Here is an 18,752-nt window from a genome sequence, read left to right as displayed (position 1 = left end):
TTTCTTTGAAATAAACGTTTTTATCCTTTTCTGTCATTCAATAATGAATCATTTTGTCTGCAAAAGATTTACGATTGCAAAATGATTGTACAGCAAACTGCCGTATGGACCAAAATTACCAAAATAGCAGACCAATCGCACACCAATCAAATGTCAATCGAATACGATTGGTCTTTTATTTGTAGCAGAATGCCCGATATGGTTAAAACTGCTATTGCGATTCGATTTCTACTCGATTTTGACATTATTAACTTAGGAGAATCGGGCCCCTGGGCATCCGAGTCGCGCTGTAGTACAATACACAGTATCAAAAAACCACACCTAGCCTTTGAGGTTTACATGACAATGGGAAGGGCATAACCTCGTCACTGGGGGCTGATAGTAGATAAAGCTTCTCAACAACGTAACAATTCAGTATTTTCGGAGCATTAGGGCCACATATAATAAAATGGTCTATGATCTATACCTAGACATTTAATTCATAAAAAAAAACACTTTTTGAGTCCAACAACAACAGGTACACTTAATTGAATTGTTGAACTCTCTTTTTAATACAGTCGGGTAATGTTAGGTTTTTTTCTATTTTTCATTTTTTGGACTGGACGACATTGCATTCAATGCCAATTGTCACAAAAAGCTTATGTCATTGTCACTACGAGTATTGACGAGCTGTCAACGCCCAACGCCTAAAAACAATTCGCAAATGGACTACTGTTTAGGTCTGTATAAAAAGCAATTAAATCTTGGCTGATAACAATAGACATTTAAAAATGAAATTTTCTGTTTTATTCTCAACTGAAATAATACAATAGGTAATAAATACTTCGATAACAGTAAGAAATTTATCAAGATAATGACTTATTTCAAGTTGTGTTATCTCCTTTTGTATCAGTCGTCGCCTGGAATTCGCAAGCTTAGTACTCATTTGGGCGTCGACAAGCAACTCACACTGCTCTCAACATTTAAATTGAGCAAAATGCCTGCCCGTCGTCAAGCACTCTTACTTTCTTCATCAAATTGTCATGGCTATTCAATGTTGGAATTTGCGAAAAAAGAAATATGCAATATCCTCAAGAAGTAAGTGTAAACACCAATAGCTAAATGTAAGAATTGTCTGGCTATTTTTTTGTGCATTCACTTGCCATTCATATTATTTAATTTTCAGGAATGAAATAAGTGAGCTGGTCTTCATCCCCTATGCTCAAAAGGATCATGATACTTACACCGCGAAGATTAAAGAAGTCATGGAACCATGGGGAATTGATGTAACAGGCCTTCATACCTATCCTTATGTTATTGACAAAATTAAAAACTCTAAAGCCATTTTCATAGGGGGAGGAAACACATTCCTTCTATTGAAAACACTGTATGAAAAAGAACTTTTGCAACTAATCAAAGAAAAAGTTGATGAAGGTAGCCTAGTATATCTGGGTAGTAGTGCTGGTACAAATGTTGCTACAGCAAGCATTCATACTACTAATGATATGCCTATAATTTATCCTCCAAGTTTTAACGCCATTGGTATTGTGCCTTTCAACATCAATCCCCATTACACTGACATGATCAGTGAAACACACAAAGGTGAAACAAGGGACCAGAGAATATATGAGTATTTACAAATGATGCATGCTAAACCAGTGCTTGGGTTGAAGGAGGGCTCAATGCTGCATGTTGATGGATCTCACTTGACTATAAAGGGAATTGCTGGAGCAGTGCTATTCAGAAGGTAAATCCCTTGTTGGAAATTAATAATAAAACATTATTAATTGCTCTCTTAAAACAGTGATAGAAAAGTTTGAAACTCTTCTAGGATCCATAATTTTCCTGAAACCTCTTAGCATAAAAAAGGCATAAAAGCAATGAATGGATTATATTTGACTGATGAATGTTCACAAGTTTTAAGAGATTTCAGAGATCTTGATATGATCTGCTGTATTTTTACTTTAATTATCGAAACAAATGGCAAATTAAGATATTTTGTTTCTTTACTTAGCATCATTTTAAGCCACGTATTCACTGGGAAACAATGTTTCAGATACACAGTTTCTGAAACATCACGTAGATGTTTACAGCAACAATGTTTCGGAAACTGCCGTCCACAACGTCAGATGTTTACAATATGTCGCCCGAGGAAGTAGTGTTGTTGTGTGGTGCCTACATTTATTTGCATAAGTCCATTTCTAGTAAAAAGAAAAGAGAAATTACTTGCTATGAAGACATTTATTTGGCGTTTATAAACAAATGAAACACGCGTCCACACTTGTATGCACATGTTGTGCAACTGATTTGTTCTCATGATGATTTGTGATGATTTGTGATGATTTGTGCTCCCCGCCACGGGTGGGGATCACAGAAACATTCGATAAACACGTAGTGTTTACAGAAACAAAATTATATGTTTCTGAAACAAAATTATTTGTTTCAGAAACACGTACATTTTGTTTCTGAAACAGTGTTTATAAACAATTGTTTCTCAGTGAATACATGGCTTTAATGTTATCCCACATGTTATACCTTACTGTTTTATGCTAAAAGATATTATTCCATAATATTTTGATTATCCAATCACAACAATTAGTTCAGATTCTCATAGTTCTAAATGTATAATTCTTTTTTTAGGTTTGACAAGAAGCCGGAATATTTTCCTCCTGATTCAGATGTATCATTTCTGTGGGAACCAGTCAAAGAAGTTTAAACTCACATGTTTTACTACTACGTACATATTATACTTGAAATTTATTCATATATCAATTATTGAATTAAGACTGATCTTGTATAAACAAAGTGTATATTATGTAACCAGAATTGTACTAAATATAGAGTTATATTTACCATAATATATTTTTTTTATGTGAAGATTTTGCTGATCAACTGTTCAAAGCATTTCCTGGCATATAATGTTCAGGTGAGAGGTTCAAAATAAAAGGATTTGGGAAACTAAAGGCATGAATGAATCAGTTGTATGTATACTCAATTTATTATATGTAATTATAATAAAATATTTTAGATAAAAGAAATATATTTGAAGTTAGTAAAGGAAAAATATATTTTTAATACCTTCAAACCACTATGCACTTATTCTACATTATCCAAAGTCAGGTCCTAATTTGGGTAGTTCATAAACATTTGACTATTTCACTTTGTTGGCTGTCTCAAGTACTTTTATCACGGAACCACTTAAATAAAATCCACAATTTTCACTACCAGCTGTATTCAAGAGCTGTACATTCCACAAGTTTCTTTTTTGTTTTTGTATTCTTTTTTTGTATGGTCACTTTAAAAACTGTGTTGTGTCTGTTTATTGCACTTAAAAGTTCTAGTCTTTTTTTCTAAACTCTGGCTATCCAGGTTTAGAGCTTATGTCAGCCTGAGACTGGAGCATGCAGTAAGAGCGATCTAGCTGCATTAAACAAAGACGGTTGTGGTGTCACACGAGACTGTCCTGTTCTTTCTGCAGTAGGTAAGTGACACAAATATCTACGCAAAGCTAGATCTCTTCGTGCGCTAAGGCCGCGAGTTATCTCGCAACCAGATCCGAACAGCACAGCACGCTGGCGCTTTCTCTTTTCCATGGCCACCTATAATACAAAAAATTAGGTTATGCAATAAAGCTCGTAGTTATAACTATTTATGACATAATAATTATGTAAGAATCACAAACCTGAATAGCACCTACTGGGTGCAATGTTGAAACATCAGGCACAGGTTCAGTTTCAGTATTTGCTTCATGTGTACCATTTTGTTCAACTACATCTTTCTGATCAGAGTTTTCTAATATTTGCACTTGCTTTTTCTTATCTAACTGAAGACTTTCAGCATTTTTCTGCAGTACATCCTGTACAACTTCTTTCCCAGCCATATTTAGAGAGAGACCTAGATGGGCAAGAACTCGTTCAGGTCTCCAGCGATCTCGCGCTCCGCCGGACGAAACGCTAGTCTGTTCACGACGCCGTACGTCTGCCACCAAACTGGCCCAATCAACACCAAGAGCATCACCTAATCCAGCTGCGAATATTTAATTGTTTTATTTCCCTTTTATTGTGGTATGTTGTGGTGGTGTGTTGTATTATAATACAACACACCACCAAATATATTAATGCATTTACCTCTCGTACGCTCTTCCTCCAGTTCTCCATCAGATATTTCCTCAAAGTCCAAGTTAGGTACATCTTCATCATCCTTAGCGTCTTGCGATTCCTTTTCTTCACCAGCACCACTTGTATCCTATTCAATAATATAAAAAAACATAAATACAGTCCTCCAGTCTACTCAACGCATTTGGGAATTTATGAATTATGCTGTCTAAATCTATTGCCTCATAATAGGCATGATGACTGAAAAGATGGCCATTGACCACAATGTCAACTCTTAGGCCAAAGTTAGTTTAACAAAACCAACTGGTTTATCCATACCTGTGTAGACTCCTTCTCAGATCCTTCTGGCTTGGAAACAGTTTCGTCAGTAGGTAAAGCAGTTTGACTATCTTCATCCATAACTTGATCAGCCATCTGCAAGACAAAGGTTTAGGAGACATTAGCAATAAAATCACAAATACTAACAAATGAGTCAAGTAATATGTTCTAATATAATGTATTTGATTCACTTACATCTTCCCTGTTAAGTATGTCATCAGGATCGTCACTTATTTCACTGAGATCATCAGGTATTGGTTTATCATCAATTTCGGCATCCTGTCGTGGCGGTGCTGTGGATGTTGTTTGACTAGCAGGCGGCGTTTCCTTAGCAGGCGGCTCTGGATCCGGTCTGGGTGCACGGCGTTTGTTGCCGTCACCTCGAGCCAGGTCCATTCTCATACCGCGCCCATAATCATCTTAAATTAATAAAGAATTTATACCAGTAGGTGAACTACGACGATGAACAGCTTAGGTACAGTATTCAAGGTATTTTTTTACATCAAGTCAGTCAGTTGAAATTTACTTTTCGCCACCAATAGTATGGTAGTTTGTTTGAGAAATCAAGAGAAAGAATCAAGGTTCCAAAATAGCTGATATTCTTTATAAAACACAACAGACTTGTTATAACTCCATGATGACATAATTGTGAAAAGTAGCTTACTTATCTTACCATGCATTCGTCCACGATGAGGTCCTGGGGGATGACCCCTATGGTGCCATGCGTCAACATCAGGTTCTTTATCACCCCACTCGCTCATCTGAAAAATATATGATTAATAAATATTGAAATATAGAAAGGAAAATTAAAAATAGTGTAATAAACAAAACACATCAACATACCAAAGTGAGGATAAGGACAGCCAAGGAATATGTGAGATAGGATTAGGCAAGGATTTTTTTTGTCTTTACGATAATCAATTGGTTCATTCCGATACAAAGTTTGATAGTATAAACTCACCTATAGCAAAGGATTAAAAAGAAAGAACAATTTAGTATATATTTCAATAAAATAAATGAGTATAATGAATTGGATCTGTGATGCAAAAGTTTGGATTACCTGTGGGTCATGCATGGGCCAATGTCGTTCTCGGCCCCAATCACCTGGGCGATAATCGTCATTATCCCAATCTTTATGAGGGTGCATATAGCCACGCTCGCGATCCATAGATCCCGAGCGACCTTCCCAGGAGCGATCACGATGTGGTCGACGCTCATCATAACCTTGGAAGATACAGGTACAATTAGTATAGAAATTATCTTTGTAACTCCATCTTGTTTTACAATTTGATTGAACTTTCTTCAATTTAACAAACATTGTCTTACCAATATCAGCACCCCTCCTTTCGCCCATATGTTCACCATATAACCTATCATCATCTTCAGGATATCCTCTGGGAGGACCTGCCATATCATAACCAGAATCATAGTGTCTCTCTCTTCCCTGCAAATTATACCCAGGAGACCTTTCATCTTCTCGAGGCCCATCATCATAACGATCATCTACTCTATCATAATGATCTAAATTACGATCATTGTCATACTGACGTTCCATACCCATTTCATAGTCACCTTGATCTCTATCCATGCTATCCAGTCTATCTCTTTTTGTAGAACGATCTCTTTCATGCCTGTCCTGTTTTCTACCACCCCTTTCTGAATGGGTATCTTGGCGGTCCTTGGAAGTTGTAGAATTTTTATCAGTATCCAGTGCTCTGTTTGAAATAGCTGCTAAAGCAGCTAGACGCTCCTCTGGCCTAGGAAGCAGTCTTTCCATGGGCTTATTAGGTTTTTCTAATCCCTTATCAGCACCACCCCTCCCACCTAACCCTCTATCCCTACCTCGTCTCTTACTATCATCTCGTTTTTTATCAGAATTTCTGTCACGACCACCCCTGTCTTTTCTATCGTGCCTATCTTTATCATCATGTTTATCTTTCCTCCTCTCTAAAGACCTGTCTTTATGATCTCGCCCTCTATCCCTTTCTCTACTAGCAGACCTCTTTCTATGTCTTTCTGCACTGCCATCTCTACGAGTTGGTTTCTTGGGCGAAACTGGTCTGCTACGCTCTGAACTCTCTTTCTTTCGTACATCTTTAGAATGCGACGTATGCTGTCGTGGAGATCTGGACCTAGCTTTTCGTGGAGATCTACTACGAACTCTAGTTCTGTCCCGTTCTTTGTCCCTATCCTTTTCTCTTTCTTTCTCTCTCTCTTTATCTTTGCTGCGGTCTTTATCTTTATCCCTCTCCCTAACACTATGTGGAGATGCACTTCTATTTTTATCTCGGCGTGGAGGAGATTTTCCATGTTTAACTGCATTCTTGGCAAGACTTTTTGTTGTAATAGGTGGTGTTCCACCAGATTTCTTACCAGGAGACAGAGATTTCTTTCCGATTGTAGTTTTGGTGACTGTTTTCTTTTTTGTATTGTCTGTTTTTTTTAAAAGCCTGTCATCTTTCTTTACAACTGTTTTCTTAGGTTCACTTTTATCTCTTTTTAAAGTGTCAGTTTTAATAAACTTCTTTTTAGACGGAGCATCACCATCTGATGATGAACTAGAATTTCTTTTCAGCTTTCCTTTCTTTGTTTTTCGCCTGGCTTCTCTGAAATATGTAAATATAAAAATTTTTACCAGTTTTCTTGAATAGTTAAATAAAAAAAATACATAAATTACATACAATAATGACTCATATAAATAAATAAATAAATATCTATTCTATACATATAATAAATCTGTAGAAAAGTAATTTTTGTACATTGAAGAAATTGACAAAAAAAATAGCCAGCATGTTAAAGGATAACTAACAGAACCCATTTCCATCATTTTTGTCATTTTTGTCTGTTTGTCTGTTTATCTGTTTGTCTGTTTGTCTGTTTATCTGTTTGTTTGTTCGCGATTCACGTAAAATCTACGAATTAAATGCAGACAATGCTTATATACAAAAATTCTACGTAACTTGGGGTATTACTTAGTTTTTGTTTCATCGAAATCGATTCACTCAATCAAAAGATATGATTAATTTTGTGAATTCAAGATGTAAAATATTACGACACGCAATCTATTTGTCAAAACTGTACATTTGAATGTTGTACTTATATTAGTTGATCGGCCTTTTATTAATCTTTACACAGAAAATAACACCTCTATAAGTAACTTCGGAAGAAAAAAAAAATATGAAAATTTTGTTTAGCCAAGGTTAGAGTAGCTCCATCTGTGGTAAATAAAATACAACAAATTTGTCAAAGGAGCGAGGTGGTAAATGACAATATTACCATACATTCTTTATAGAGGATTATTATTTCAACAGATGGAGTTGTGTATTTTCCGTAATTCACCATATTTTAACACGTAGTGTAATTTTTCGATAGACATTTCAATAGTGTTTGTCAGTTTGCCGTGCCACATCAAAATCCAACTATAATTATTATCTTGATGAAAAGAAAATTAATAGTTCTCAGCCAAAGAAGATGGATCAAAATTGCCCCACGTCCTATAACAATGTGACGTATCTCAAAAAAAGATAAAAATGTTAAAAAAAATATGGCATACTCTCTAATTTATTTTTTTCACACCTTCATACGAAAAAAATGCTTTAAAAATGGTTCAGGCGCTGTTATGAAAACATCGTTCATGGGACTATTTATGGACCATTTTATCAAATATTTTTTTTGTTTGATAGGGTATACCACACAGTTGGTCCCATAATCATCAGGTCAGGATCAGATTATGGAAACCCTGAGAAATCCAGGGCAACTTTTAAAAGTTGTAGGCATGCGCAGGATAAAAACTTTACTATGAGGTGTATGTCTGGTAAAACTATGCAACAGTGAAGGTTTGGAGCTGACCTGATGATGGAGACGAAAGAAGGTTGAGGGAACTCGACAACTGAATATTTAAACTACCTCGTATTTGGTCTTATATTATTCGAATTGATGAGAACCTTCCATTAAAGCGAAAAAAACTATTCTTAGGTGCATAGGCCTAGAAGTCAGTGTCTTAGTCCCCAGCAACTTCTAGGCCGATGGACCTAAGAATAGTTTTATTTTGCTTTTAAGTGTTTTTGGAGTCAGTTTTATTTTATTGTAAAAAGTTTTTTTTGGCTTTTCTGTGGCAAGCATAGTTGACACAGAAAAGATTAGTGGAAAGTTCTCATCAATATGAATAATAAAAGACCAAATACGAGGTAGTTTACATATTCAGTTGTCGAGTTCCCTCGACCTTCTTTCGTCTCCATCATCAGGTCAGCTCCAAACCTTCACTGTTGCAAAGGTCTATTCAATACAAATAATATAAGCCCAAACACGAGGTACTTTACAAATTCAGTTGTTGAGTTCCCTCGACCTTTTTTCGTCTCCATCATCAGGAAAGCTCCAAACCTTCACTGATACACAGTGTTACCAGACATACACCTCATCGTCAAGTTTTTATCCTGCGCATGCCTACAACTTTTAAAAGTTGCCCTAGATTTCTCAGGGTTTCCATCATCAGATCCTGACCTGATGATTATGGGACCACCTGTGTGGTATACCCTATCAAACAAAAAAAATATTTAATAAAATGGTTCATAAATAGTCCTATGAACGATGTTTTCATAACAGCGCCTGAACCATTTTTAAAGCATTTTTTTCGTATGAAGGTGTAAAAAAAATAAATTAGCGAGTATGCCATATTTTTTTAAACATTTTTATCTTTTTTTTGAGATACGTCACATTGTTATAGGACGTGGGGCAATTTTGTATGGATTGTGATCCGTCTTCTTTAAAACGGTGCCATCTAAATTATTTTTTTAACATTATGTCAAAAATGATGACTTTAGTGGAACAATTAATTATCATTTAAAGTTACAGATGGAGTTCATATCAGGATTTTTTCATAAACATAGTTTAGCTTATCTTCCACTAATGTGGTGGCCTTAAAACAAATTACTTTGAGTGAGTAGTATTAAGTAGACCTTAATTATTTTTTCTGATGCAAAATATGTAAACTTAATCCTAGAAGAAATGAGGATCTATCTCTCGCAAGCGCTGCTAAGCGTGAGGTAGGTAATGTAGGATTCTGTAGCTTTAAAAACAAGCCCAGATACAAAGTGCAGATGGGAAATGGGAGCTCTCTCTATTTAATACCATACACACGTAAAATGCTTTATGCGTCTGAAAACGTACAAATTACGCGCCGCATACCAGAGACATGCTTACTTTCAACTTCTGATCGCAAATACACTGTTCACGATTACGAACAGTCTCAGTAAGACCCGAGCCAAGTCTAAAAACCCTAAAAAACACCTTTTATATAAAACTACGTTTGATGTCATTTAATCACAAAGACAGAATTGTTCTCTGTTGCAAATCCTATCCACCTATATCCTATCCTAATCCAGAATGCATTGCAGGTGTGCATTGCACAAAAACCAATGGTATCCTATTCGAGAAGTCTAGCAAGTGTTCTTAATAGTACCATCAGAATTACATTCATCGTTGAATGAGGTGAATAAATTTTCAGAAACCACAATAACAGTAGGAGCCAAAGCGTATGATCGCTTCATAGAGCTCTGATTGGCCCCAGGTGACCAAGTCAGGTCTGATTTGTTCGTTCATCAGATCTTTGAAAGTGTTTCGATGGATACTTACTGTCGTCCTGTTTACGTGTGACACAAAATATGGTATATAAACGTCCTCCGCAAGAACGAAATTTTCCCGGTGTGCGGTAGTGACGCACAGTATACAACACTTATGTTTCTTTTGATTTGCTGGCTCCACCAAGAAATGACAAATTGCGAGCGTACATTCTGAAAATCTTGGCAAAACTGCAGGTTTCAATTACGAACACATGAAGTGGACTCTCACAGATACGTACATTTTGCCTATTCGTGAACTAATGCAAACATTTCGGTGGAGTCCCGGCTTAGGCCTCCCCCACATTAGGCGTGCGCGATCCTCGGGCGTGTGAGTAGCGCGGGCGCCGCGCGTGCGTCGCGAGCGCGTTGCGTGAGCGTCGCGTTTTGCTGCCCTGCGGCATTCGTAGCGCGCTCGCGGCGCGCACGCGCCGCTCTCCTTGACGTTTAACTGCTAAGGCGTTAAGCGGGCGGCGGGGATAGCAGGCGAAGGGGTAAGAACGCAACTCGAGCGCCACGAGCGCGTCGCTTGCACTCTTCACACATGCCGCAGGGCAGCAAAACGCGACGTTCACGCAGCGCGCTCGCGACGCCCGCGCTACTCACACGCCCGAGGATCGCGCACGCCTAATGTGGGGTCAGCCTTACCATAGTGAGTAAGTGAAACTATCCTATGCGCCTGCTGATGATGATGACTCATGTCGTCATTCATCCAGCTATTCCCCAACTATGTTGGTGTTGGCTTCCAGTCACCGAATCTGTTTGAGTACCAATATTTTGCTTGGAGCGACTACCTATCTACCTATCTTCAATCCAGTCAACTACACAAGACGATATCCATGGTAAGACTGACAGACTTTCTGGCTTCTGATTAGTCGCAGCAGCTGCAGAAAATGTACAAATGACAGCTTTGTCAGACTCAAAGCATGTAGACATAGATTATAGCTGTTTCCTGTGAAAATTACTTACGCACCATACGTAATAATTTTCCAAATTGGCTAAACAACGTCACAAACTTTACTTCTTTTGTTTAGATAAATGGTCACATCCACAACACAACCTTGATCAATGAATCTATGCGACTGCTAAGTGCTAATCCTAATTATACTGTCACGTGAAAGAATGCACCTACGGGATAAGTAGTATTTTGACGATTCTATATTGCCCACGCAGACGAAGTTGCGGGCAACAGCTAGTCTATACTAATATTATAAAGCTGAAGAGTTTGATTGTTTGTTTGAACGCGCTAATCTCAGGAACTACTGGTCCGATTTCAACAATTCTTTTGGTGTTAGATAGCCCATTTATCGAGGAAGGCTATAGGCTACTTTTTATCTGGGCTCGTGCAGAGGTTCCCACGGGATGCCGGGATGCGGGTGAAATCGCTGGCAGAAGCTAGTATAATATATTGAGTAATCCAGATTTGTGCAATGCATTTGCCAATTTATAATTAAGAATTAGTAGCATACCTGCCAGAAGACGAAGATGAAGAGCTATTGTCTGACGAAGAAGAAGAAACGCTTGACGAACTAGAACTTCTAGATGACGATGTGCTGGACATAGTTTTCTTTTTATCTTTGCGCATATCTTTGCTAGAGTCCATTTTCAGTTGCAACTCCAACTCACGTTGCAGTTGTTGTCGCCTTTTTTCAAGGACGTCTGTGTCTGCGTACTCTAAGTCATTTTGATCCCAGTTGTCGATTTCACCATCTGGGCTACGTCCTGAGCGCACGACCACTGTCGAATGCAATCTACTTTTAGGATCATCTTTCCCTGGACGTTTCTGTTCACTATCTTTATTAGCTGCGCGTTGTTTCGACGGACTTATTAATGTATGGGTAGATGCAAATTTACAACTTTTACCGTAAGCACAACTACCGTTTTGTGCCCACTGTCTACAATGTTCAGTTGTTTTTTTAGCGCTGGATTTTTTGGTACCGAGGCGCTCAAAAACACTAGGCCTATTTGCTAGATCTTTTGACTTCGGTAATTCGACAGTAATTTTTCTTTTTCCTTGTTTTGACATTATAGAGATAAAACATTGGTCTCACACAACTAAAAGCGATTATAAACACACATTTTCACCGGCGCTGCAAGAGCCGCCATTGTTGTTTGTTTATGGCAATTGGCATCGATCAACCATAAACAAGAAAGTATTATAGGGAGATGGAGTATAGACTTAAGACTACTATACTCCTTCTCATCAACGTCTTACGAGCCTTTTATTTAATTTTGTTGGGGTCGACTTCCAGTCTAACCAGATGCAGCTGAGTACCAGTGTTTTACAAGGAGCGACTGTCCTCCTCAACCCAGTTACCCGGGCAACCCAATACCCCTTGGTTAGACTGGTGTCAGACTTACATTGGTGTCTAAAGCCTAGCGAGTAGCTTAATAAAAACGAATGTGACAGACAGCACTGAGCGCGTGGTGTCTGTGTATGTTTTATTTATTTTTTTGTAATCACGTTTTAAAATGAAATAATGACAAAAGTACAAAACTACACATATTTACTTTATGCATTGTGCGTAGTCCATTTTTAATCTGTAGTCGTCATTCATAACCCTATTTTTCCAGTACAAATCTGTACAATTTGTCTAAGTTGTTTAGTTATAATTTGAATTTCTATAAAATAATTGTGACTTTAAGTACAGCAGTGACTTAGCTGTTAACTTATTCGAGCAATATACAAAATGCCTATCCTCGACGGGAAAGAAATCGATATATTCTTCGTAAGTACAATCCCTATTTATGTTTCTTCAGACCCTGTATAGGTAAACTGCTTTCCTTAATAATGTAAGATAGTATTAATGTGATATGATTGTTACGAGGACACTGTAATGAGAGGAATTCAATTGTTCTGGCAGTCTATTTGTACAGTTTCTGGAAATATTCGGAAACTGATGATGTGTGCTAAACTATTTACTGTTTGTATATAAAAAGTTTTATGACTTCTTATAAACAAAAAATATTTAAATCCTTAAAGTCGGCGTACTGCCGTTTTGAAAGTCAATGGGGGAGGCCATAATCAGTATGTATTGGAATAATGAGGCATATTATAATAACAACTAGACCAGATTACTAGCATATTATGATGGTTATCAACTGTATGTATTAATATAAATGTATTATTAATTTTCAGAGTGAAGAAGATCTGCCATATGAGGAAGAAATATTGAGGAATCCTTTCTCAGTCAAACATTGGCTTAGATACATAGAACACAAGAAAGCCGCACCTAAACATGAAATAAATATGATCTATGAGAGAGCTCTAAAAGAGTTACCTGGATCATTTAAACTGTGGTACAACTATCTCAAACTTAGGAGAAGTCAAATACGAGGCAAATGCATTACTGACCCTTGTTTTGAGGATGTCAATAATTGTTTTGAAAGATCATTAGTGTTTATGCATAAAATGCCAAGGATATGGATGGACTACTGCACATTCCTCACTGATCAATGTAAGATAACAGGAACAAGAAAAGCCTTTGATAGTGCTCTGAGGGCTTTACCAATAACACAGCATCACAGAATATGGCCCCTTTACCTGAGCTTTCTAAAAAAACATAATATTTCTGAAACAGCAGTGAGGGTCTTTAGAAGATATCTCAAATTATGTCCAGAAGATACTGAAGAATACATTGATTATTTAATTTCAATTAACAAATTGGATGAAGCTGCAGTTAAGTTAGCTCAAATAGTAAACAATGAAAATTTTCAATCAAAACATGGAAAATCTAACCATCAGCTGTGGAATGAACTCTGTGAATTAATTTCTAAAAACCCTGATCAAATTCATTCTCTTAACGTGGATGCCATCATTAGAGGTGGATTAAGACGTTATACTGACCAGCTAGGACATTTATGGAATTCTCTTGCTGATTACTATGTAAGAAGTGGATTATTTGAAAGAGCTCGAGACATCTATGAAGAAGCTATACAAACTGTCACCACTGTAAGAGATTTTACTCAAGTATTTGATGCCTATGCCCAATTTGAAGAATTGAGTTTGAGCAAGAAAATGGAAGAAGTTGCTAAAAAGCCTAGCCCTACTGAAGATGATGATATAGATCTTGAACTAAGACTTGCTAGATTTGAATACCTTATGGAAAGAAGATTATTACTGCTGAACTCTGTACTTCTGAGACAAAACCCTCATAATGTGGCTGAGTGGCATAAGAGAGTTAAACTTTATGAAGATAAACCACATGAGATCATTGATACCTACACTGAGGCTGTACAAACAGTAGATCCTAAACTAGCTGTTGGTAAATTGTACACCTTGTGGGTAGGCTTTGCAAAATTTTATGAAAAAAATGAGCAAATAGAAGATGCAAGGCTTATTTTTGAAAAGGCAACACAAGTAAACTATGCTAAAGTTGATGACCTGGCTTCAGTCTGGTGTGAATGGGCAGAAATGGAAATTAGACATGAAAACTATGAAGATGCCTTGCAGCTTATGCAAAGAGCTACTGTTTTGCCAACCAGAAAAGTTGCATACCATGATGATACGGAGACAGTGCAGATGAGGTTGTATAAATCCTTAAAAGTCTGGTCTATGTATGCAGATTTAGAAGAAAGTTTTGGTACTTATAAATCATGTAAAGCAGTTTATGATCACATAATAGACTTAAAAATTGCAACCCCACAAATTATAATAAATTATGGCCTCTTTTTAGAGGAACACAACTACTTTGAAGAAGCTTTTAGAGCATATGAAAAAGGTATAGCATTATTTAAGTGGCCAAATGTTTATGACATTTGGAATACATATCTAACCAAATTTTTAAAAAGATATGGTGGGTCTAAACTTGAGAGAGCTAGGGATTTATTTGAACAATGTCTTGAACATTGCCCACCAGAATTTGCAAAATCCATTTTTCTACTATATGCAAAGTTAGAAGAAGAGCATGGATTGGCAAGACATGCTATGGCTGTTTATGAAAGGGCAACCACTGCTGTCCTAACTGAAGAAATGTTTGAAATGTTTAATATTTACATTAAAAAAGCTGCTGAAATATATGGTGTACCTAAGACACGTCAAATATATGAAAAGGCCATTGAAACTCTTCCTGATGACAAAGCAAGGGAGATGTGTGTACGTTTTTCTGAAATGGAAACTCGCCTTGGCGAAATTGACAGAGCCCGCGCTATCTATGCACATTGTAGTCAAATGTGTGACCCTAGAATTACAGCAGACTTTTGGAACACATGGAAAGAGTTTGAAGTACGACATGGAAATGAAGACACAATGAGGGAAATGCTAAGAATTAAACGAAGTGTTCAGGCCACATATAACACGCAAGTTAATATGATGTCAGCTCAAATGTTGAGTTCAGCAGCTCAAGCAGCAGGTACTGTTTCAGATCTTGCGCCTGGTATGAAGGATGGTATGAGAATGTTGGAGGCTAAAGCTGCTGAGATGGCTGTTCAAAGCAAGGGTAATATTTCATTTGTACGAGGTGAAACCCAAGGCCTCAAGGAGAGTGCTGATAAAGTGGTTAATCCTGATGAAATTGACATAGATGAAGATTCAGAAAACAGTGAAGATGAGGGAGAAGTTGCTCCTGTACAGAAAAAAGAAATTCCTGCTGCTGTTTTTGGAGGGCTTGTTAAAGACACTGACTGAACAATAATTATAATGTAATAAGAAATATATTAATTAAAAATATTTTTAGTAATAAATCAACTTTTAATTGTAAGCTTAGTTACATTATACAATGCCATATTTACAACAGAAATCACAGAACACATTTTCCTTCATTAATATTAAGACATAAGATTGCAGATTTATTAGGTACATAATTATTATTAAACTTGATTAATTGCATATTTAGAAATGTTGAGTTTTATTAACCAAAATATTTTAGTATGAAAACTTTAACATTTCAACAACAAAAATACTCACATATCAACTGAACAATTTATTAAACTTATTAACAATGTGTCAGAGAGACAGCAGTTATAAATTAATAATTGTAAACAACTAAGGAAGTATAGGAAAGAGGGAAGGCAAAGCCAAAGCTATCATTTATATCAGGGTTGTCCTAACCACAATCTGTAACTCATTTTCAGTTTCAGGACTACTCAAACTATTGCCCAAGGGGACTTAAAGCTACTAGTTACCAAAAGTTTTTTTGCCACTAGGTTATTAAGGATGTAAATATTTGACTGTTGTTAAGGTTACTTATAGAATTCAAAAAATGTAGGAAATCATGAAAAAAAGCATTGTCATGTAAAAAATCTGTGAACCCTTATCCCAATTTGCAATTGATTGTAAAGCTCTTATTTGGACAACCCCAATTTGAAGAATATTTTAAATGATGTCTCTTGGAGGTGTAATGAAATGCAAGGAATTTGAGTACATGTTCTGATGTTCAGAGTAATTTAAAATACTGATATCATTGTGAACACCACCAAACATAATTAGTTCCCCATTCCCTTTAACCAATGAATACATAACTAATTCTTCTGGAGCTCCAGTCATTTCTCCCAAACGAGGACATAGCCATGCCACATAGTTCAATGAATTTCCATTTACAACAGTAGAAATATCTAACACATGCATTGTTAAAGTGTTCCGTTTAACTTTCTTCACTGCCGGCTGCCTTGCTTGAGGGTTTGGTGGAGAAGGCATAGGGTCTCTTCTATTTTCTAAATGAGCTATTTGTCTTTGATTTATGAGATCATTTTCTGGCGCAGTATTATTTTGGGATGTATCGCAAGCAAATGCAGCCATCCTGTATTTGTTTGCTTCTTGCAATTGCCTTACTATTTTCATTCCTTTATTCTGAAAAATAGGAAGGAATTTATTTAACTCTAAACATAGTTTATAATCTAAACTCCAATTAAATAAAAAAAAATCGAGAATTGACTAACCTTATTTTTATTTCTTCTCATTGCCAAATCCTTTTTACCAGCATCTAGGCCATTGTTTTGTTTTCCTTCTGAGCTAGTTCCTGCCAGTAACCCATTTTGATCTGAATTATTCTCATTACCTAATGGGTTTTGTGGTCTTTCATGCTCATTACTTGGACCAGCAACTGGTTCATTGTTTGGATTCACTTGTTCTTGCCTTGGAGGATTCAAAGGTCTCCTAGGAAGTACACCTCTCCTTCCATTTATATTTTGATCTCTATCCAAAGGCCTTTGTAAACTTTGTTCAACTCTAACTGACACAGGTGCACCCTCAGGTCTGCTTAGAGCTGATAACCTGACTGCTGAAGTGACTAAAGGTTTAGCACTATTCCAGCCATTTCTACTTCTACTTAAACTCACAACCTTATCGCCAACCCTACATGCAGGGTTGCACCAAATGTTAGCTGATGCCCACTCTTTGTTTTTGACTGCTAATTCCTTCCATGTCCATGTTGGACCTTTCATAGTCAGTATCCAGCAGTCACTATACACAAAGCGGTTACGCAGTGTCTGAACCCCTCCTAAAAGCATCAATCTATCAGAGTCCAGACAGATTAAAGATTGTGCATATCTTGGTGGTGGTCTTGGCTTGGTTGTGGCTTGCTTCCTCCATGTAAGTGTTGGTACATCAAGCACCCACACATCATTAGAACATTGAATTTGATAATTCTGATCAGCTGACATAACCAGCCCACCAAACACAACCATCTGATCGCCTCTCATGCAGGCAGAATGTCCTGCCATGGGTGGAGGGCTATTTGTGGCATTTATTAAAACCCATTTATTTGTATTCACACAGTAAAAGTGAATTTCATTAAACATAGTAACATTTTGATAGTATTGAGAAAGTGAAGGATACGTCCAACCACCAAATACTATTAAACAGTCTTTATAATGAACCATTGATGTATATGCCTTTGGAACAGGATATGTGCCTGTGGCTAGAGGTCTTACCCACTGTCTAATAGACAAATCAAACTTCCAGAGGTCATTGAACGATGTTGCATTAGTGGTACAACCACCGAATATGTACATATTGTTCTCTAAGACACATGCTGCATGTGAAAATCTTTTAGTAATAGTGGGTACCATATCAGTTGCAGCAACATTTTTCCATAATATATTGAATTCGCCCACAGCTTTTACCAATTTTATTGCTGTTTTGTGTAAGACATCTGAAAGAAAAATATGTGAAATATAAGATTTAAACCAATACAATACTAAAGGCAGCCATGGAAAATTCATAAATTCAATAACTTACTTTGAGAGCAATTGTACCATCGTTTGCAAACTATCATACAGTTCTGTAAATCCTTGTAAGGTGGCAGAAACCCTAAAATAAATTCTAAGACTTCATCTGGTAGATCTTCAATCGTGCTTTGTAAAGTTTGCAGACTCAGAGATTGATGTATAACATCCATTTTTTTTGTAATTGGGTGAACTGTTTACTTTGTTTTCATCACATTACTTTAAGTGTAAGATATTTTGGCAAAATACTGAGAATCAAAATTGAAAACATTGAGGAAATATGAAAATTGCAATTGATTGAATTTGATGACAGATAGACAGTTTGAGTACTTGAGGACTTTGACAGTAGTTTGGCTGAAAGTGACAAGAAAGAAAGTACAGTGCGCCCGGGAATGCAGGCAAGTTTATCCCGTACGCAGTGCTCATTTATTTAGTCTATCATCAATAATATTATTCGATTGATGTTTAAATGTGATAATTTTGCGATGGAGCTAGAGCCGTGACAATGCCCAGCAAAAAAGCGTAACAGAAGCTTTTTTCCCCCTTAACCCTTCTGTAACTA

General features: G+C 36.8%; 4 protein-coding genes across 7 annotated transcripts; 2 read left to right on the top strand and 2 right to left on the bottom strand.

Moving 5' to 3' along the window:
• Positions 1-598: 598 nt before the first annotated feature.
• On the top strand, positions 599-3,043 carry LOC124645819 (probable alpha-aspartyl dipeptidase). 2 transcript variants are annotated; one of them, XM_047185732.1, is made up of 4 exons: positions 599-719; positions 893-1,077; positions 1,166-1,726; positions 2,620-3,043. In XM_047185732.1, the coding sequence occupies exons 2-4, from the start codon at positions 977-979 to the stop codon at positions 2,693-2,695; spliced, it is 738 nt and encodes a 245-aa protein (XP_047041688.1). In that variant the 5' UTR covers positions 599-719; positions 893-976; the 3' UTR covers positions 2,696-3,043. The 2 variants fall into 2 exon arrangements, with proteins under 2 accessions (XP_047041688.1, XP_047041689.1); XM_047185733.1 differs by having other exon boundaries at positions 677-812.
• On the bottom strand, positions 2,951-12,155 carry LOC124645818 (uncharacterized protein DDB_G0284459-like). Of its 3 annotated transcripts, none has more exons than XM_047185729.1 (9): positions 11,497-12,155; positions 5,739-7,018; positions 5,473-5,636; positions 5,077-5,173; positions 4,608-4,831; positions 4,413-4,508; positions 4,107-4,224; positions 3,662-4,005; positions 2,951-3,578 (listed from the first exon to the last, which is right to left on the bottom strand). In XM_047185729.1, exons 1-9 carry the CDS (start codon positions 12,051-12,053, stop codon positions 3,363-3,365), a joined length of 3,096 nt encoding a protein of 1,031 aa, XP_047041685.1. In that variant the 5' UTR covers positions 12,054-12,155; the 3' UTR covers positions 2,951-3,362. The 3 variants fall into 3 exon arrangements, with proteins under 3 accessions (XP_047041685.1, XP_047041686.1, XP_047041687.1); XM_047185730.1 differs by having other exon boundaries at positions 5,086-5,173; XM_047185731.1 differs by having other exon boundaries at positions 4,608-4,828; positions 5,086-5,173.
• A 306-nt stretch (positions 12,156-12,461) lies between these two features.
• On the top strand, positions 12,462-15,709 carry LOC124645853 (pre-mRNA-splicing factor syf1 homolog). Its single transcript, XM_047185794.1, has 2 exons — positions 12,462-12,756; positions 13,167-15,709. Exons 1-2 carry the CDS (start codon positions 12,718-12,720, stop codon positions 15,651-15,653), a joined length of 2,526 nt encoding a protein of 841 aa, XP_047041750.1. The 5' UTR covers positions 12,462-12,717; the 3' UTR covers positions 15,654-15,709.
• On the bottom strand, positions 15,696-18,516 carry LOC124645854 (F-box only protein 42). Its single transcript, XM_047185795.1, has 3 exons — positions 18,204-18,516; positions 16,904-18,117; positions 15,696-16,814 (listed from the first exon to the last, which is right to left on the bottom strand). Exons 1-3 carry the CDS (start codon positions 18,361-18,363, stop codon positions 16,341-16,343), a joined length of 1,848 nt encoding a protein of 615 aa, XP_047041751.1. The 5' UTR covers positions 18,364-18,516; the 3' UTR covers positions 15,696-16,340.
• Between the last annotated feature and the right edge of the window lie 236 nt (positions 18,517-18,752).

The sequence above is a fragment of the Helicoverpa zea genome, chromosome 3 (genome assembly GCF_022581195.2).
Source record: "Helicoverpa zea isolate HzStark_Cry1AcR chromosome 3, ilHelZeax1.1, whole genome shotgun sequence".
NCBI classification, from domain to species: Eukaryota; Metazoa; Arthropoda; class Insecta; order Lepidoptera; family Noctuidae; genus Helicoverpa; species Helicoverpa zea.
This window is presented reverse-complemented; position numbering and strand designations above follow the sequence as displayed.

What these genes read in the sequence shown, in the direction of transcription:
- LOC124645853 (XM_047185794.1), top strand. Translation starts at nt 12,718, where the DNA reads ATGCCTATCCTCGACGGGAAAGAAATCGATATATTCTTC. An exon ending in AAGAAATCGATATATTCTTC is followed by an intron (nt 12,757 to 13,166) that starts GTAAGTACAATC and finishes ATTAATTTTCAG; the next exon opens with AGTGAAGAAGATCTGCCATA.
- LOC124645819 (XM_047185732.1), top strand. Translation starts at nt 977, where the DNA reads ATGCCTGCCCGTCGTCAAGCACTCTTACTTTCTTCATCAAATTGTCAT. An exon ending in ATATGCAATATCCTCAAGAA is followed by an intron (nt 1,078 to 1,165) that starts GTAAGTGTAAAC and finishes TTTAATTTTCAG; the next exon opens with GAATGAAATAAGTGAGCTGG. An exon ending in GGAGCAGTGCTATTCAGAAG is followed by an intron (nt 1,727 to 2,619) that starts GTAAATCCCTTG and finishes TTCTTTTTTTAG; the next exon opens with GTTTGACAAGAAGCCGGAAT.
- LOC124645818 (XM_047185729.1), bottom strand. Translation starts at nt 12,053, where the DNA reads ATGTCAAAACAAGGAAAAAGAAAAATTACTGTCGAATTACCGAAGTCA. An exon ending in CTGAGAAGGAGTCTACACAG is followed by an intron (nt 4,225 to 4,412) that starts GTATGGATAAAC and finishes ATTATTGAATAG; the next exon opens with GATACAAGTGGTGCTGGTGA. An exon ending in GGAGGAAGAGCGTACGAGAG is followed by an intron (nt 4,006 to 4,106) that starts GTAAATGCATTA and finishes AAATATTCGCAG; the next exon opens with CTGGATTAGGTGATGCTCTT.
- LOC124645854 (XM_047185795.1), bottom strand. Translation starts at nt 18,363, where the DNA reads ATGGATGTTATACATCAATCTCTGAGTCTGCAAACTTTACAAAGCACG. An exon ending in ATGGTACAATTGCTCTCAAA is followed by an intron (nt 18,118 to 18,203) that starts GTAAGTTATTGA and finishes TTTTTCTTTCAG; the next exon opens with ATGTCTTACACAAAACAGCA. An exon ending in TGAGAAGAAATAAAAATAAG is followed by an intron (nt 16,815 to 16,903) that starts GTTAGTCAATTC and finishes CCTATTTTTCAG; the next exon opens with AATAAAGGAATGAAAATAGT.